General features: G+C 38.9%; 1 protein-coding gene across 2 annotated transcripts in view; it reads left to right on the top strand.

The window, feature by feature from the left end:
• The window catches only part of extl3 (exostosin-like glycosyltransferase 3), a 121,913-nt gene that overhangs the window by 74,885 nt on the left and 27,849 nt on the right, over positions 1 to 19,179 (top strand). For both annotated transcript variants that reach the window (XM_055149571.1, XM_055149570.1), the window contains one exon: positions 15,966 to 18,156. In XM_055149571.1, coding sequence (XP_055005546.1) covers positions 16,364 to 18,156 — 1,793 coding nt within the window. In that variant the 5' untranslated portion in view covers positions 15,966 to 16,363. The remainder of the gene's footprint in view (positions 1 to 15,965; positions 18,157 to 19,179) is intronic.

The following is a 19,179-nucleotide window of genomic DNA, read 5'->3' as shown; positions in this document are numbered from 1 at the left end:
CCCTCCCCCCGTACGGTGTCCTGGTTTTGACAAACACAAATCTGGTCACACTAACCTGTATTCCACTGAATCATGTCTTTTAATCCAATGGAAATTGACTGCATCAACGACACAAGAGCTGTAGTTTTATCTTCTCTTAGTTTATGCAAATTAGCGATGCGGTTTTAAGTTTTGTTTCTGTGAGAGTTGCGCAAAACTGAATTAAACACATTATAATGTCAAACGGGCTGATGTGGCTCTAGAGTCGTTACGGTTTATATGTTGTAAAGTTGAATTTATTTATGCAGATTAGTAGTGCAGATAGTAATAATAATGATGATCATTTTAATATAAAAACGTTAATGATTAATCGATAATCGATCGTTAATTCTCTCGACGATCGATTAAGAAAATTTCATCGAATGCCCATCCCTAGTACCGAGAGATTTGGAATTGGAGAGAATTGTTACATTCCTAGATTTTAAACTTTCAGCGGTTTGAATCTAATTTCAAACAACCAGCAATGTAAAATTTTTAGATATGATGTTCTTTCCCCATCAAAAAATCATATTAACACTGGCTGAGGCTGAGTTTTTCTTTCAAACAGAAAACACTCTGTTCCACCTTGTGATGTCATGCAGTAATATGGTATAATACCCCACTGTGTTTTTAAACTCTGTTCGCCTTCACTAGGATAATTTGGATGATTTCACCCCTGGAATTGAACTAAATTAAACGTAAATTGCAGCTGTTAACTTTAAAACTACCACTGCATGACATCACGAGGTGGAACAGAGCATTTTGAGCTTTTGAGATAAACAGACTAATAAAAAAACGTTACTCAAACATGCGTGAATGAAACAAAACACAACTCCAGGTCTGTTTTTGAGGAGGTAGAAACATTCAAACATGTCTAAAAGCTCATATTAAAGGTTCACTGTGTAACTTTTTTTGGTAGAGGGTCCACCAGCTTCTTGTCTCCATGGAGATATGATTGTTTTGCCTAGAATGTTCCAGACTGTGGCATTTAAACGTGTCTATTTTCCATTAGAACTTCTTATAAAACCATGAAAAACAGTTATTTTTAGATGCACTGAGAAGCCTCTCCGTGGATCTGACCTGTATCCAGTCCTAGTTTCCTTTCTGCTTATTTTCACGGAGATAGATGAGTTTAATTAAAGCTTTACTGCGGAACATTCCAGGCAAAGCAATAACAGCTCCATGAAGACAAGCAATTGGCCTTTTAAGAGGAAAAATAATCTAATACAAATTCTTATTGCTTTCTAGAAATAATACCAGATTCGCCTCGCTTCTCACCGCAACCGGCAGCTTTTTTTTTTTTTTTTTTTTTTCTTTTTTTTATTCCTAGTGTCTTCAATCATTCCGCACTTCAGACAAAATAAACGCTGCGGGGAGGAGGTTGGAATTCACACGTACGGGGAATTTCGCCACCTCCAGTCTTGGGTCGAACCAGGTAGCGCCGTAATAGGGTCGTACTTTTCTTTTTAATTGCGGCGGACGTGGAGAGTGGGCGGACGTAATTTTAGCCTGATCACTGTAATCGAGGCGGGCAGGTCGAGAAGGAAGTCCTGCTGTGAGACTCGCGGGGGGGGGACGGTATGTATGGAGCTGTTAGAGTATGGATACGGGTCAAGGAAGGTAAAGTATTCGATGATATTTTAAATCAAATGAAACGGAAAACGCACACCGAAGTTCTTGTAGAGGTGCAAATGCAAGGAGCAGCAATTTACAAGTGAAAAACATGCAGATGGCCGATGTCCAAAAGCTTCAGCTAAAAGCCTTTGTCAGATCTTTTTATTTTTTGCTTTGGACCACAGTATGATAATATTGTAAAGCCGTAGCAGGTTCTTAGAGATGCTGATTTTGAAACCGAATTTAAATTACTTGGTTACAGATGGATATTTTACTTGTTTGCTTGACGTGCAATAAATAGGTGAATGAGACACTTATGTAGTAATAGTAGATATTCATTGATTGGTTGATTGATTTGTTTTTATTCTGGGTTTGTGCCAAGAGAGAAACAATAATCATGTATACTACATAGGGGTGCAACTCATTAATTACAGTCTTATTTAGCGCGTTATGTTTTTTAATCGAGTTAATCTTATTTTTAATCTCTAACTTTACTGTTTCTGTGTGCGAGTTGCCTTATTATAAAATCTGTTTTTGTGTGTTGTTAGGACACAGTCCCGCACTGTGCAGTCCTGCTTCACTCGCTCCCGCAAAGAATTGTCTAATTTTCATTCCCGTTCTCGCCGCATCTGCGATAAACCTGCACACGTCTGATCTCTGAAAACATCGCGACACAAACACAGAACAGACTCACCTTCAGCATCAACATCCCTCTGTCACAGAAAGAACACTCATATTCCACTGAGGCGTGTCCTTTAGTCCGACAGAAGATGAACCGCATCAGTGCACAAGAGTGTTTTTTTTTTTTCTCCGCTGTTTATGCAAATGAGCCATGCAGTTTTAAGTTTTGTTTCTGTGAGACAAAACTGCATTAAACACATTATAATGTCAAACGGGCTGATGTGGCTCTAGAGTGGTGATGTTTATATGTTGTAAAGTTGAGTTTATTTATGCAGATTAGTAATAGTAATAATGATGATACTTATATAAAAACGTTAATGATAGTATGAAAATAATGTAATAATAAATTCAAATGAAAATACCTCAAGATGAAGCTTTTCTCAGCAATTTTTAGGTGAGATTAAAAAAGAGATTAATTAGATTAATTACAGATCAGAATTAATTAATCTCTCAATTTTTTTACTCGCTTCACAGCTCTAGATACTACATATACATTGTAAACAACAGAAAAGCACATTTCTCGAAAAGGAGTGGGAAGAATTATTCAACTCTCTATACCTCAAATCATATTGTAGTACGTAAAAGATTTTTTAAAAAGTCTATATAGAAAAATTACTCATGATAACAATGACCCCCATGTTTCTTATATTCCATCTTGTCCCATCTTTCATATTGAATAAGTTGATATTAGGAGTATAATGGTACATGTATTCGTGCCGAACTGTTTCGGTACAGGACGTTCAGTTTGGTGCAGGGTTGTGTACCAGAGAGTTTGCTCAGTTTGTGTGTGTTTACATTCTGCCACTACATGTGCAGCTCCACAGAAGGCTCGGCTCTTTAATATTCATGAAGGAACTCGTTGGTGATTGGGTTGGCAGTGTTTACAGTTAGAGCGGCCCCTTGACAGCAACTGCCCCCCGCCTTGACTATGTCCCTCCGAACCATGAGAATCTGCTCAAAACTTTGCATTTATTTTATTTTCCCATTTGTATAATGTTAAAATTGGTTTAATAAACACTAGGGATGTAACAATAACCAAAATATCGTGATATCGTATCGTCAAAGTTCTCACAGTAATATCATGGACCATCGCAATATATCAAATTACAAGTCTCTTTGCTTAAATTAAGAGTTATAGTGCAGCAACAGCTAAAAAAGACAGGGAACTACAAGACCATGATCCTTTGCTCCATTTCAGTGCAGACTACATGGAGAAATAACAGTTCTAAGCACTTTTAAGTCTTAGTTCTTTGGATTAAGTCTTGCCAAGGCATTTTAAGAGGAAAAAGTAGCATGTTAACAGTTTTGTTTGCCTCCACAAGATGGAGACTAAGATGTATATCGTGAAAATATTGAGCTTTCCCACGATATCTCAAATATCATACCATGACGATATCACTTGGATATCGTTACATCCCTAATAAACACACAAATAAACAAATGGTTTTGCATTTTGTTGCAATACTGTACCGAAAATGAACCGAACCGTGACCTCAAAGCCGAGGTATGTACCGAACTGTGATTTTTGTGTGAACCGTTACACCCCTTGTCGATATAGTAATTATCGTGACACATTTATTGGATTTGAACAAATAAGTGCTCTTTTTCTGGAGTGGAAAGAACATATAACACATTTGCAGTGTTGGGAAGGTGACTTTTAAAATGTATTCCCCTACAGATTACAGATTACATACCCCAAAATGTAGTTTGTAACGTAATCCATTAAATTACTTAAAGTAACTGAATACTTTGGATTACTTGATTTTCTGTCGAGAAGCAAAGACTAGGATACCGTAACATAAGATGTTTTGTCTGCTAATAGAAAATAAAAAAGCCCAGACTTTACTTAACCGTATTAAAAATATTATTGATAAAAGACGAGGAGACACGGTCTGCACAGCATGGTTTAGTCCTGTTAAATCCTGTTAAATTCTCTTTTAGTCCAGTTTTAGTCCTGTTTTAGACCTGGTTTTAGACGTATTTTAGATCTAGTTTAGACCTGGTTTTAGACCTGGTTTAGGTCTAGTTTAGATCTAATTTAGACCTGGTTTAAACCTGGTTTAGGTCTAGTTTAGATCTAGTTTAGACCTGGTTTAGTCCTGGTTTAGATCTAGTTTAGACCTGATTTAGTTTCCGGCAATGAGTGGAATTACTGAAAAAATGCAAAAACAGGAAAATCCCGCCGTGTAATCCATTTATTTTAACAAAGTAACTGTAATCCAATTACCACTCACTGAAACTGTAACTGTAACTGAATACAGTTACTCATCATTTGTACTCTGATTACGTAACTCCAGTACATGTAATCTGTTACTCCCCAACACTGCACATTTGCGATGGGTGATGTACGTGATCTTTACAGTCTTAAAAACTTTGGCGTGATCAGTGTTATACCTGGTTTATGGACAACAACAACAAAAAAAAATCATACTTATGACAATCGAGAGAGCTGCTTTTACAATATATACGTAGTCCTTTTTTCCATACTTGTCACCCCTTGTCCTCTCTTGAGCAATTATGAATTCATGGAGGAGTATGAACAGATCGCAGATGTCATCTTTACTTCTTGACGGTCCTATGCCCTCCTCTCCACAGCCCGTCCTTTACTCCTATCTCACCGCTCCAAGATATCCGCCTCCTCCCTGCGGACTCCAGCCGCTAATCTAATCCGCATGCATCTAAAACGCCGGTCCCATGGAGGAGATGGAATAAAACATGGCTTTACTCCTCTGTTTGTTTTGCTGCGATGTTATCTGTCTCCAGCGCGGCGTTTCTACTGTAATGAAATGCTTTTTAAATTCTGCAGTAGGCCTGGGGGAGCCGGTTCTTATCAAAGTCCATCTCGGCTATAACAAGAGGAGCTCTTATGTCAGCAAAAAGCGAAAACCGTACCTGCATTGGTAAAGTCTGACAGTGTGGACTAGAGAACAAGGCTCTGGAGCTGTGGGGGTAGTGTGTGTTTTGATATGGCCAGTTGGATTCGGCGACAATTTCCCAACACCTTAGGGACTTTTTTTAAGTGCTGTGATGTGTTTTTGTCCCTGTTGGCTTTGCTTATGAGAAAAGTTTAATACTGTGGACTACACTTGGGAAAAAATAATACTAAAAATGCAAAGAAGTAAAAGGAATGGAGTAAAATAATACAGTGCAAATACCTAAAATACCTCAGTGGGTAATTTGTATTTTTACTTCACTACATCTTAACTTTTCAGTCCTGTTCAGAAAAGTACAAAGTAATTTTTTTATTGCGTGAGACCTGCTGAAAAGGTTATGGGGTAATTTTTAATACATTCATAGTTTGGGCAAACAAAAATATACAAATAAAAATTAATCTTTATTAAAATATCTGCTTTTATTACAGCTTTCTCTCAAAACTTTGGCAAAACACTTTTACTTCTTACTCTTTAAGTACATTTTTTATACTTTTACTTTAGTTGATTTTTTTTTTAATCACTTTTACTTTTATCTGAGTATTATTTTTATTTATTTTTTTGCTCTTTTATCTACTTTTACTTGAGTAACAAGAAAAGTTTAATACCTTGGACTACACTTAGGAAAAAATACTAAAAATCTGTGGTGGAATATAAAGAAGTAAAAGTAATTAAAGCCGCGCGCGGCGATGGTGGCCCTCGCCCCGGCACGCGCCGCCCCCCCCCACGTGACCGCCTGGGACTCGCGACTGCCCCGTCACGCCACCCTGTCTTCCCGACACCGCCCAGGCCGACAGCTCGTCTATTAGACACATTACATAATGCCCCTTTAAATATTTTTAGGAGTGAATGCGCCCCTGCTGGCCAACAGTGGAAAATGCACCATGTCCGTTATTTATGTTTTGCTCATAGTCATGCATAGAACTTATTCCCTGAATTTGGTCCAAATCCAATAATGTTGACAGGTCATGTCTATGCTAGGGGGCACTATAGTGTTCACTTTTCATCTGTTTTGTAGTGTATTATATTCAGGCTCACATCATGCATTATTGATTGAAATTTCAGCACGATCCGATTAAACATGGGCATATAATAATTTTTTTACTATTTTTTGGGGGAGTCTTTGCGCCCCTACTGGCCAACCGTGAAAAATGCATCATGTCCGTAATAGACTTTTTTGCTTGTAATCATACATAGAATTTATGCCCCGAATTTGGTACAAATCCGATAATGTTGACGTTTCATGTCTATGCTAGGGGGCGCTATAGAGTTCACTTTTCATATGTTTTATAGTGTATTATATTCAGGCCGTGATAAGGCATTAGAGATTCAAATTTCAGCACGTTCGGACTAAACCTGTGTGTGTAATAATTTTTTTACTATTTTTTGGGGGAGTCTTTGCGCCCCTGCTGGCCAATGGTGGAAAATGCATCATGTCTGTAATAAACTTTTTTGCTTGTAATCATGGGCAGAATTTAATTCCCGAATTTGGTACAAATCCAATAATGTTGACGTTTCATGTCTATGCTAGGGGGCGCTATAGAGTTCACTTTTATTAAATTTCATTTTTCATTACATTCAGGTCTGGATCACGCAATTGTGATTTGAATTTGAGTTCTCTAGGACAATGCCTGTGGCCGTGACAGGTCACCGAAAAAACAGGAAATGAAGGCGTTATTCGCCGGCGTGCTACGGGCGAACCGTAAGGAGTATCCCAAAAAAATTTGGCAACTTCTGTGAGTTCATGTCTGTAGATGTGACATGTCAAATCTGAGCTCATTTGGACCAAACCCCGGGGACTTGAATCTTTTTGTAGACCCCCAAGTCAAAACGGCGCCGAATGTTTGATCCAATATGGCCGACTTCCTGTTCGTCATAGGGTCATGCTCCAATTCATCTTTTGGCTTGTCTCATTGTTCTCTATCACTGTTCCGAATTTCGTTTCCCTGCGACAAACTTTGCCTGTCCCCACTCCCATAGGGGTCGAATTCTAGGTGGCGCTGTTGAGTCGGGTCACTCGGGTCATTGTTGCGATGCCCATTTTATCGAATTTTTCGCCGGGCCGATCGATCTGGACCCGGTTTGGGGACTTTTTGTCCATGTTCAGGGGGTCAAAAATGCGATCGTTTTGGTCGGAAAAGGGAATAAAAAAAAAAAAAGAAACCGACGAACAATACCCCTCCCCCTATATACCCTAACTTTGTTAGTGGCGAGGGCCAATTAAGTGCTGTACTTGAGTATAAATTTTATGTATCTGTACTGTATCTGTTAACTTAAGTACATTTTAAATCGGATACGTTTTATTTTTATTTCACTACATCTGAGAGCAAATATCTGTACTTTTTACTCTGCTACATTTTTGAACAGGACAAGTAATTTTTATAACAATAACAAGTAATTTTTTATTGCGTGAGACCTGCTGAAAAGGCTACAGTCTTATTTTAACACATTTGTAATTTGGGCAAACAAAAATTACAAATAAAAACAAATCTTTATTAAAATCTCTGCCTTTATTACAGCTTTATTACATCTCACAACTTTGACAAAATACTTTTACTTTTTATTCTTTAAGCACATTTTTATACATTTTTTACTTACTTTTTTTTATCCAATACTTTTACTTTTGTCTGAGTATTTTTTTGCTCTGGTATCTACTTTTACTTGAGTAACAGCTCTAGAAAAGTGTAATACTTTGGACTACACTTGGGAAAAAATACAAAAAATCAGTAGTGGAATGCAAAGAAGTAAAAGTAATTGAGTAAAAAGATACAGTACAGATACCTAAAATTAATACTCATGTACTCAGTGGGTACTTTGTATTTTTACTTCACTACGTCTGAAAACAGATATCTGTACTCCACTACATTTTTGAACAGCACTGAAAAGTTAAAGTAATTTTTTATTGCATGAGACCTGCTGAAAAGAAAAAATATACAAATGAAAATGCCTTTATTACAGCTTTATTACATCTCAAAACTCTGGCAAAATACTTTTACTTCTTACTCTTTAAGTAGATTTTTAATACTTTAGTCAATTTTTCTTAATCCAATACTTTTACTTTTATCTTTTTTTTTTTTTTTGCTCTGGTAACTACTTTTACTTGAGTAACATAGCTCTAGAAAAGTTTAATACCTTGGACTAGACTTAGGAAAAAATACTAAAAATCTGGTGGAATATAAAGAAGTAAAAGTAATTAAGTACTGTACTTGAGTCATAAATTTTAGGTATCTGTACTGTATCTGTTAACTTAAGTACATTTTAAGGCGGATACTTTTTATTTTTACTTCACTACATCTGAGAGCAAATATCTGTACTTTTTACTCTGCTACATTTTTGAACAGGACAAGTAAACATTTTTTATAACAATAACAAGTAATTTTATCATTGTGTTGGACCTGCTGAAAAGGTTACAGGTTTATTTTAACACATTCATAGTTTGGGCAAACAAAAATATACAAATGAAAACAAATCTTGATTAAAATATCTGCCTTTATTACAGCTTTATCTCAAAACCTTGGTAAAATACTTTTACTTTAGTAGATTTTTTTTAATCCAAGATTTTGCTCTGTATTTGTAAGACTTTGCTTTGTATTTTTTTGCTCTGGTAACTGTACTTTTACTTGAGTAACAGCTCTATGCGGGTGTGTTTTGATATGACTGGTTGGATTCAGCGACAATTTTCCAACACCTTAGGGACTTTTTTAAAGTGCTGTGCTGTGTTTTTGTCCCTGTTGGCTTTGCTTATGAGAAAAGTTTAATACTTTGGACTAGACTTGGGAAAAATTCTAAAAATCTGTGGTGGAATGCAAAGAAGTAAAAATAGTTGAGTAAAAAGACACAGTACAGATACCTAAAATTAATACTCATGTACAGTACTTAAATATGTCTTCACTACATCTGAGAGCAGATATTTGTACTTTAACTTTTCAGTCTTGTTCAAAAAGTACAAAGTAATTTTATTATTGTGTGAGACAAAAGGTTACATGGTTATTTTAACACATTCGTAGTTTGGGCAAACAGAACAATACAAATAAAAACAAATCTTTATTAAAATCTCTGCATTTATTACAGTTTTATTACATCTCAAAACGTTGGCAAAATACTTTTACTTTATACTCTTTAGTAGATTTTTTTTTATCCAATATTTTTACTTTTATCTGAGTATTCTTTTGCTCTGGTAACTGTACTTTTACTTGAGTAACAGCTCTATGAAAGTGTGTTTTGAGTTGGATTTGGCGACAATTTTCCAACACCTTAGGGACTTTTCAGGACTGAAAAGTAAAAGTATTTTTATTATTGTGTGAGACCTGCTGAAAAGGCTACAGGGTTATTTTAACACATTTGTAGTATTTATTAAAATCACTGCATTTGAAGCTGTATCACTAGGGATGTAACAAAAACCAAAATATCGAATTAAAAGTGTCTTTGCTTAAATGAAGAGTTATGGTGCAGCAATAGCTAAAAAAAAAAGACAGAGGGAACTACATAGACCATGATCCTTTGCTCCATTTCCGTGCAGACAAGAAGAAATAACGGTTCTAAACACTTTTAAGTCTTCGTTGTTTGGATTAAGTCTTGTCAAGGCATTTTAAGAGGAAAAAGTAGCATATTAACAGTTTTATTTACAGCCTCCACAAAGTATCGCAATAAATATCGTACCGTGAGATGCATATAATAAAAACATTGTACCGAGAGATTTGGATATTGTTACTTTCCAAATCGCAATAAATATCGTACCGTGAGATTCATAACGTGACGATATCGTATCTCAAAACTTGGGAAAATACTTTTACTTTTTACTCTTTAAGCACATTTTTAATACTTTTACTTAAGCAGATGTTTTATCCAATACTTCTACTTCTATTTAAGTATTTTTTTAGCTCTGGTATCTGTACTTTTACTTAAGTAGCATAGCTGAGTACTTCTTCCACCGCTGTATGGGGTTAGTGTGGCCAGTTGGATCCAGCAACAATTTTCGAACACCTTAGGGGCATGTTTAAATTGCTGTGCTGTGTTTTTGTCCCTGCTGGCTTTGCTTGTAAGAATCGTTTAATACCAAGGACAACACTTGGGGAAAAATAATAATAAAAATCCATTTTCACTGGACTAAAATGCGTAAACAGAGGCGGGAGATGCATAGTAAATGGTTAAAGTTTTGGAGGTATGTGAAATAGAATACTGAATGTATAATTTATAATCAAAGGCCCTGTACCAGACTGTCTCTCTCGGCTCTTGAGGTCAAAGCAAGTCAAGCTGTGTACTGTCTGCATCTTATTATAAAGTGCTTTGGTCTACGATAATCAGGAACTGCGCGCTTGGTATACTAGTGTGCAGAGAATTCGGTTTTGGTGCCAAGGGGATCATGTTTTTTCATATGGGCAGGCGGATTTAGCGACACCTCAGGGGCTTGTTTAAATTGGAACGCTGTGTTTTTGTCTGTTGGTTTTGCTTGTTTGAAATGAGTTTACCCTCCATCTTACGCCCTGCGCCATAAACTGTATAAAGAAATGGACTAAGGGAGTGTGACGTCGCTCGTAATATTCAGCTCCAGTCAAATGAAGCTCACTGAAGCAGGAACAGAGGCTATTTTTCGAGGAGTGTTCTATATCAGGAAAAGGAACTGATTTACGTACAAAATAGTGAAATAAAAACAGCAGGATCTTTTAGAGTGGGTTAATATGAACACTTTAAACCAAAATAAAGCCCCAGTACAGATATTTTTGACGTCAAGAGCTGCTTATATGAATTTTGAATTTATTTGTTTGGAGGATAAGCTCCTTGAGATGTCTCGCCATCTCGTTTTCAAGGGTGTCCTCATAGTTACAAAAGCAAAAGACGGATACAATAGGGCAGACAGTCGGATATATAAATTGAAATAAACATCAAACCAACAAAATCCTCATAACCATACACACACACCCTTGACTGTTGGACTCATAATAAATCAAATGTGAACAAAAACTAAGGCAGAGTTCAAATATAGTCACAAAATACAACAAGATGAACAACAAAATTCAACATAATGATCAAAAACAATGACACGGGTTCTGTAAATATTGAACCAGAGCGTTTTTAAATGCACGGACAGAAGTTAATGCACGAATCAATGAGGTAAGATCATCCCAATCAGAGGGAGCTTTATATTTAAACTATAGTAGCAGCTGCAGCAGTAGGAGCAGTAATAGGTATGGTTTTGTAGTTTTTGTAGTTTTGTAAAAGGCAGTAGTACAGTAGTAGTAGTAGCGGTAGTAGTAGTAGTAGTAACGGTATTAGGAGGAGTAGCAGTAGCAGCAGTAGCAGTAGTAGTAGTAGTAGTAGTACCTATTTGTTTTTTGACTCTGGGGACAACAAAAAATATCTGATCTGCGTGACGTAAATTGTAAGAGGATCTGAATGGAGTTAAATACTGTTTGAGATATTCAGGAAAACTGAGATTAATGCATTTAGAGATGAATAATAAGCAGTGAAGTTGACGTCGGGAGGACAGAGTGAGGAGGACAGTTGGTGGTAGGAATGGGCATTATTAGTTGACTAATCGATAACTGATCATTAAGAATTTCGTCGAGTACGTTCATTTCTTATCAACAAAGCGAATGTAGGTTTCTGTGCGTAGATACGAAGCTGCGTCTGACAGCGCAAACACCGGAGTTGAGGCCTCAGTCCCACGTTTGAGCTCTGACGCACCTCCTTGGAGATCACTGGTTTCGTCTTTGTGCATGTTTACGCAGTATCCCGGTTACTGCAACATAAAGAGCTGCGCTAAACCTGCACACGTACCATCTTTGAAAACATCACGACACACAAAACAGACTCATCTTCAGCATTGACATCCCTGTGTCACAGAAAGAACACTCATATTCCAATGAGTCGTGTCCTTTAGTCCGACAGAAGCTGAAAGCGCACAGTAGCGTTTTCTTTTTTTTTCTCTTTTATGCAAATGAGTCATGTGGTTTTAAGTTTCGTTTCTGTAAAATGTAAACAAATGTGTCAAAGCTGCATTAAACACATTATAATGTCAAACGGGCTGATGTGGCTCTAGAGTGGTTACGGTTTATATGTTGTAAAGTTGAGTTTATTTATGCAGATTAGTAATAGTAATAATAACTACGATAATTTTAATATAAAAACATTGATTGATTGATTGATTATTTATTTGGGTCACTGGTATATTTTGACATTAATTCAGACAGTCATATTTAACTAAATACACAGACCGAAAAAGGTGCAGGCTGAAGCTTAAGCTTATTCTGCCCTTTACCCTTTATTCCTTTGTCAGAGCGTCATCTTAACACCAGTTCATCTTCATAAATACACCAAGAGGAAACAAACAAATCATAAACAGAACAACAAAGTACTAAAGCACAAACTAAGTATCATAATTCATGTGTCTGTCCAGAGTTAAACATTTAAACTTCTTTATAAAGTGAAAGAGACTGGTGCACTCTTTTAGATTTTCTGTACAGTTGTTCCAGAGCCCCAGCCCTTTAACAAATACACAAAATTTCATAATGTTTGTTCTAATTTTCTTGTGTCTCTGAGCTCATATTGGCTCTTTCGAATTTTGAACATGTTCTGTAAAGGCACATTCATAACTAGAAAAGCACTCAGAGAGCGCAGACCTCCGCCAAGGACTACATTCCCCCTCATATTAATTGTGTTTTCCATAAATATTTGTCTCGTATTTTTCAATTTGGAATATGAAAGAGGATCCCATTGTCCATCCCTGAGTCAAATTTCATGGGGTTTGGTCAATAATTAATCGAGATATTGAGAAACAAAATTTTTGGCCCCATTTACCACAATGTTAACTAAAATTTCAAAGTGATCCAGAATCCAGGATTTCTTCCGGATCACCCCCAAAATGAAATCAGTTCTTCCTTTTCACATTTCCAACAAATCCTGAAAATTTCATCAAAATCGGTATATAACTTTTTGAGTTATGTTGCTAACAGACAAACAAACAAACAGACAAACGCCGGCAAAAACATAACCTCCTTGGCGGAAGTAATAATAATCGAAAATCTCCAATAAAAACACCAGGATCACATAGAGAGGGTTAATATGAACATTTTACGACCAAAATAAGGCCCCAGTACTGATATTTTTGACCTCAAGAGCTGCTTATACAATATAAGACAGCTGTGTACTGTCTGCATCTAATTTTTGGACAATAAAACACTTTATAATCAGGAAATGCAGTCTTGGTTTGCTGGTTGTTGTTGACTTTACTAGGAAAGCATCACTCCACTCTGGCCGCATCAGTTCTTTTTATATCATAGATAACATTTTAGCAAATTCTCATAGTTGCTTTTTTCTTACTCAAAACCTTTAGAATTCACCAGCTCGCTATGTTTAAACTTTTTACCAATCATAAACGCCCGCGGACACGAATGACGGATAATTTTCACCAAGCTTTTAGAATGTAAACAAGCTCTGGGCGACCTGTTGAGGCCGCAGAGAAATCAAACATGAGTCATTTGAGTGTGAAAGACGAGCCCGGGGCGGCGCTGCTCTGATGCCGATGATTGGGTGTCCCTGGTTTGATAGAGCCGCTCTGTGATGCTGCTGTGGGTAATCTGAGACCGCGACGAGGGCCGGATGATGCAGACGTTTGGAGGAGATTTGCCGGGGCTGTGTCTGGTGTAGTAGACTGGATTTCACCTCTCTAAGCAGACGGAAATATGAGAAAACAGAAAAATGGCACAAATAGGCACTTTGGAGCACGCAGTTTTGGGGGATAGAAAATTCATGCCAAGTTTTATGCCATTATAAATCACAATAATTAGAAGATGATAGGGATGAGAGAAGATAAAAATCGTCGCAAGATTGTGAACACGTGAAAAAACGATCTTGTGAGATTGCGTTTACATTTTGGACAATAAAGGTTGGACAAAAAAGGGTTTCGTGATAAGTTTGTGATGACTTAAATCTCTTTTTGTAAGAAGTTAAATCTAGAAGTTGAAGTAGTAGCAACAGAAATGCTTCATAAAAAATGTGAGGCCAAAATTCGCACAATTTATGTGTATTTCCCGCACTATTAGGCGCTCTGGATTATAAGGCGCACTGTCATTAAATGGTCTATTTTCAAACTTTTTTCACAAATAAACCGCACCGGACTTTAAACGAAACACAACAGTTGGATGGGTCAGTTGGACTTTGTTTGGCGCGTTCACGGTGACTCTGGGCTTTGTTCAGTTGTGGCGTGTAGGGAGGGTGTGTCTGGGACCGCTGGATTGTCGGCGTGTTCGCAGTGACTCAGTTGTTCAGTTGTGTCTAGAAGTGGCACATTGCACTCGCTTTTTCGGTTCATTCCTCCGTTCCGTTCCTCGTCGGCGTGGAGCGATGAGGTCGTTGTCTGCTCCGTGTTTGCGTGCGCTGCTGGTGGTGCGGCTTTGTAGTTTATTGAAGTTGTGCTGGGACACTTGAGAGGATTCGTGTGTAGGACACTCTGGATTTTTTTGGGCTGCGCAGTCATTTTTTAATGGGGTTGGAGGCTTAAGAGTGCGTCCTATAGTGCTGAAAATATGGTATGTTAAAATCTCGTCCTGTCTTGCTCTCATGAACCCTCTTGTATTGTGGAAACTGTCTTGGTAAGATTATGTTTTGTATAATGTTACAGTAGATGACTGTAAATGGGTTAACAGAGTGGTTAGTTAGTAGGGGTGTGCAAAAATATTGAAATATCGATCTACTGTATCGTTTAATGTGATGATACAGTATCGATATCGTGGGCTGCTGTATCGATATAACACCAAGACTGTTTTTTGGTGTATTTTACTCATTTATTTTGTCACAACGCTACAGTTTTGTTGCAGCAACAAGCTGCACATTTGACATTTTCCCTGTTCTGATGATTAAATGTTTGTGTTTCATTTTAACTTTGCACAAGAAGTGGTTTAAACAAAGACTTTCAGTATTACAGCCATGATTTAGCCTTTATTTTTATTGAACTGTATCGAATCGATTTGAAATGTATTGTACTGAAACAACTACAGGCACTTTTAGCAGCCAGCAAAAAATCAATAACTACTGTAGGAAATAGCTAAATCCAACCCCCCCAACACTTGAGGACTGGTTTGGTATAGTTTTAGAAATTTATAAAATGGAAAAACTGACATATACTCTAAGACTACAAAGGGGAAAATTCTAAATTAATCCAGTTTGTATCCCCCTTTTGGGCTGATTTTTATTGACTTTTTGTAAATGTACCAGGTAACAAGGGTATGGATCCCCTGACTTCATCCATACTCACCGAATTTGTTGATCTTGAAGGGTTGAAATGTCTGGTAAATGCTTCCAAGTTGGCCACCTCACACTGTTATTAGTTTGTTTGTTTGACTTTTTTTCTCTTTTTATTTTGTTGTAAAAAAAAAAAAAAAAGGAATCCAATCTTTGATGCAAACCTTTTCTGATAAAAACATAAATGAAAAAAAAAAAAGAAATATATTGTACTGAATCGTAAGCTCACTGTATCGAGATATGTATCGTTTCGACAACTTCTGATTGATACCCAGCCTTAGTTTTTAGCACCATAGCCTGGACTTTGTGCTCTCTTTTAGTAGAATTGGAATAAACTCACCATGTCTGAGAGAGATGGCTATAGAGGTTTGTTGTAAATTAATAGTTTATTGCTTCTGCAGCCCAAAATACATCAAATGTTTGTCTCATAACTTGTGCAGAGTGTGTTCCTACATGACTAATCCTTTTCTCCTTCTCTTCCAGGGCCCTGGTGTGAGGAGCAGCCTTCACTGATCCAACCATGCTCCCCAGGGACAGACCTCCACATCGCCCCGTCTGTCACTGAGCACCATGCGCGTCTTGCTTCATCCTCTGAGGGCCACAGCCGCCCTCATGCTGCCCTCGCTCTTCACATAGACCTCAAAGAAAGACGTTTTATCTCCACAGACATGGCTTCATTGCTCATTCATTCCGACCCCTTGGAGAGTAATGTGAGGTGAGACTTGCCCTTTCCCCCCTTGAAGAGCTCAGCGGAGACATTGCGGCAGGAGAGCACTGCTTTTTGCTTCGTATTAGCGTCGGTGCGCTGCTCCTGACAAGGTCGTATCATGGCTGCTGCTGACGCCCGCCCGAGTCTGCCTGGGCGAGGAGCGGACTGAAAAATGCTGCGTACCGGCGGAGGGGGCGGCTCCACGGGGGGCCAGCCATGGGTGCTGCGCCGCGTCCGTCTCACCTGGCTCAGCTTCATGCTCTTCTTCATCCTGGTCTTCTTCCCGCTCATCGCCCACTACTACCTGACCACCATCGACGAAGCCGGGGGGCCGGACAAGCGCATCTTCGGCCCGCGGCCCGGAGGGGAGCTGTGCGAGGCCAAGCACGTGCAAGACCTCTGCCGGATCCGCGAGTCGGTCAGCGAGGAGCTGCTGCAGCTGGAGGCCAAGAGGCAGGAGCTCAATGGAGAGATTGCCCGACTCAACCTGCGGATCGAGGCTTGCAAGAGGAGCATCGACAGCGCGAAACAAGACCTCCTACAGCTTAAAAACGTCATCAGCCAAACCGAGCATTCGTACAAAGAACTGATGGCGCAAAACCAGCCTAAATTGTCACTACCGGTTAGATTATTCCCAGATAAGGAGGATCCAGGAATGCCTCCGCCCAAATCATCCCGCTCTTGCCGTCTTCACTCCTGCTTCGACTACGCCCGCTGCCCCATCACCTCCGGCTTCCCTGTGTACGTCTACGACCCCGCGTCTTACCCGTGGGGAGACCTTATAGATCCACTTGTGAAACAGGCTTTTTTGGCAGCAGCGAAAAGCAACATCTACATAACCGACAACCCCAGCATCGCCTGTCTTTACTTGGTTCTTGTAGGCGAGCTCCAGGAATCCTCCAAGCTACCGCCACCTTCAGATCTGGAAAAGCAGCTCAAAGCTCTTCCGTACTGGAGGAACGACGGACACAACCACGTCTTGGTCCACTTTTCCAGGACTTCCACCGTTCAGAACTTCGTGTACAACGTGAGCACGGGGAGGGCGGCGGTGGCGCAGTCAACCTTCCTGGAGCAGCAGTACCGCGAGGGGTTCGACTTGGTGGTTTCGCCGTTAGTCCACGCGCTTTCTGAGCCCAACTTCTTAGAAATCCCTCCGCAGGTTCCCGTCAAGAGGAAGTACCTGTTCACTTTCCAAGGGGAGCGGGTGGAGTCTCTAAGGACCAGTTTGCAAGAGGCGCCTCCACAGTCGTTCGAAGAGGAGATCGAAGGAGACCCGCCTGCGGACTATGACGACCGCATCATCGGCACCTTAAAAGCGGTTCAGGATAGCCACTTGGATCAGGTTTTGGTGGAGTTTACCTGCAAGAGTCCTCAGCCGAGCTTGCCTACCGAGTGGTCTCTTTGCGGGACGAGGGAAGACCGCTTGGAAGTTCTTAAAGTTTCGACCTTTGCTTTGGTCATTGCTCCAGGAGATGGACAAGTCATAGCTTCAGCTGGCTGTGGCATGAGGCTATTCGAAGCGCTGGAAGTTGGCGCCATACCTGTAATTTTGGGCGATCATTTAAGACTCCCGTACCACCACTTAATCCGTTGGAGTGAAGCGACTATTATTGTCCCCAAACCCCGAGTGACGGAGCTACATTTTCTGTTGCGTAGCTTGTCAGACAACGACCTGCTGGCGATGCGGCGGCAGGGGAGGTTCTTGTGGGAGGCTTATTTTTCAACCTCAGAAAATGTCCTAAATACTATTCTAGCTAGCATCAGAACTAGCATACAAATCCCAGCGGCTCCAATCAAAGAGGAGCCCGTGCAGGAGATCCCGCACAAGGCTGGGAAGATAGCCGGGACGGATGCGAACCTAGCCGACAATGCCGACCTGGATTTGGGGCCAGTGGAGACCGAGCCTCCGTACGCGTCACCACGGTTCCTCCGAAACTTCACCTACACAGCGTCGGACATCTACAGGTGAGACTGTCGAATGTTTTTTGTGTTTCGATTATTGTTAAGATGAAACTTGGTCATTGTTGTTGACGCCAATCTTTAGTTTATTTCAGTCACAATAATAGCTGAGTAGTTGGTTCTCTTATTTATGTGTAAAATCCCTCAGTCGTCCAGGTAGATTTCATGGCAAAAAGAGAAATTCAATTTGTAGTAGTAATAATTACTAGTACTAGTTTATTCAGTCATTTTGCAGCACTACAAAACAAAACAAAACATCAATCCCATAGATCATGACCGAAAGGGTTTAGGCTGAAGTTGTCAACTGGACAAAAGTTTCCAGTGTCCAGCTGACAAATTTCTCCTTTTGCTTCCCTTTATTATTATTTATTATACTTTATTATTATTTATTTATTAAAACAAAAAGGGTAAGGGTTGTATATTTCAGAATATATTGAGATGAAAAATCCTGCAGCTTCTTTTTTAGATCTGGGTTATTATTAGGACTGGGAAAATTGGCCTGTTGGTTTGTTTTATTTATTTAATTTTCCAATAAATTTGACACATTAGACACAAGGAACAAACTAAACAGGACTAAATCTTAAATGATCTACAGTTTATTGTGTAGACCTTATTAAACCTTTTGTTTATCAAGTAGGCTATAAAATATCAAGTTTTCTTCATTCACAGACCTATGTCAAGTAGAATAGACAAAACACTTGGGTATTTATAAACAACTTTGTCAGTGAAGATATGTTTAAGTGTTATTCAATGTTTTACTCGAAATTGCCAATTTGGTGCATGCCAATTAAGATTAATCAAGATTAACTGCAATTAATTAGGCTGTTTTAATCACATTTTTTCATATCTGTGATTAATTCATTTTCTTAATTTTTTCCCCTCACCCGTAGTTATTCATCAAGATTAATTAATTCAGCCTGTTTCAAAAGAGAATCATTTAGTTAGTGTAGAAACGCAGGTGTCATACAGTTTATACAGAGCTGAAACATACATTGATGGGACCAAATTTGTGAAATTACAAATTTTTAA

The sequence above is a fragment of the Boleophthalmus pectinirostris genome, unplaced genomic scaffold (assembly GCF_026225935.1).
Source record: "Boleophthalmus pectinirostris isolate CB_2022bp ecotype Guang Dong unplaced genomic scaffold, ASM2622593v1 HiC_scaffold_13, whole genome shotgun sequence".
Taxonomy (NCBI): Eukaryota; Metazoa; Chordata; class Actinopteri; order Gobiiformes; family Gobiidae; genus Boleophthalmus; species Boleophthalmus pectinirostris.
The sequence above is the reverse complement of the archived record's forward strand: the minus strand, read 5'-3'. Positions and strand labels throughout refer to the sequence as shown.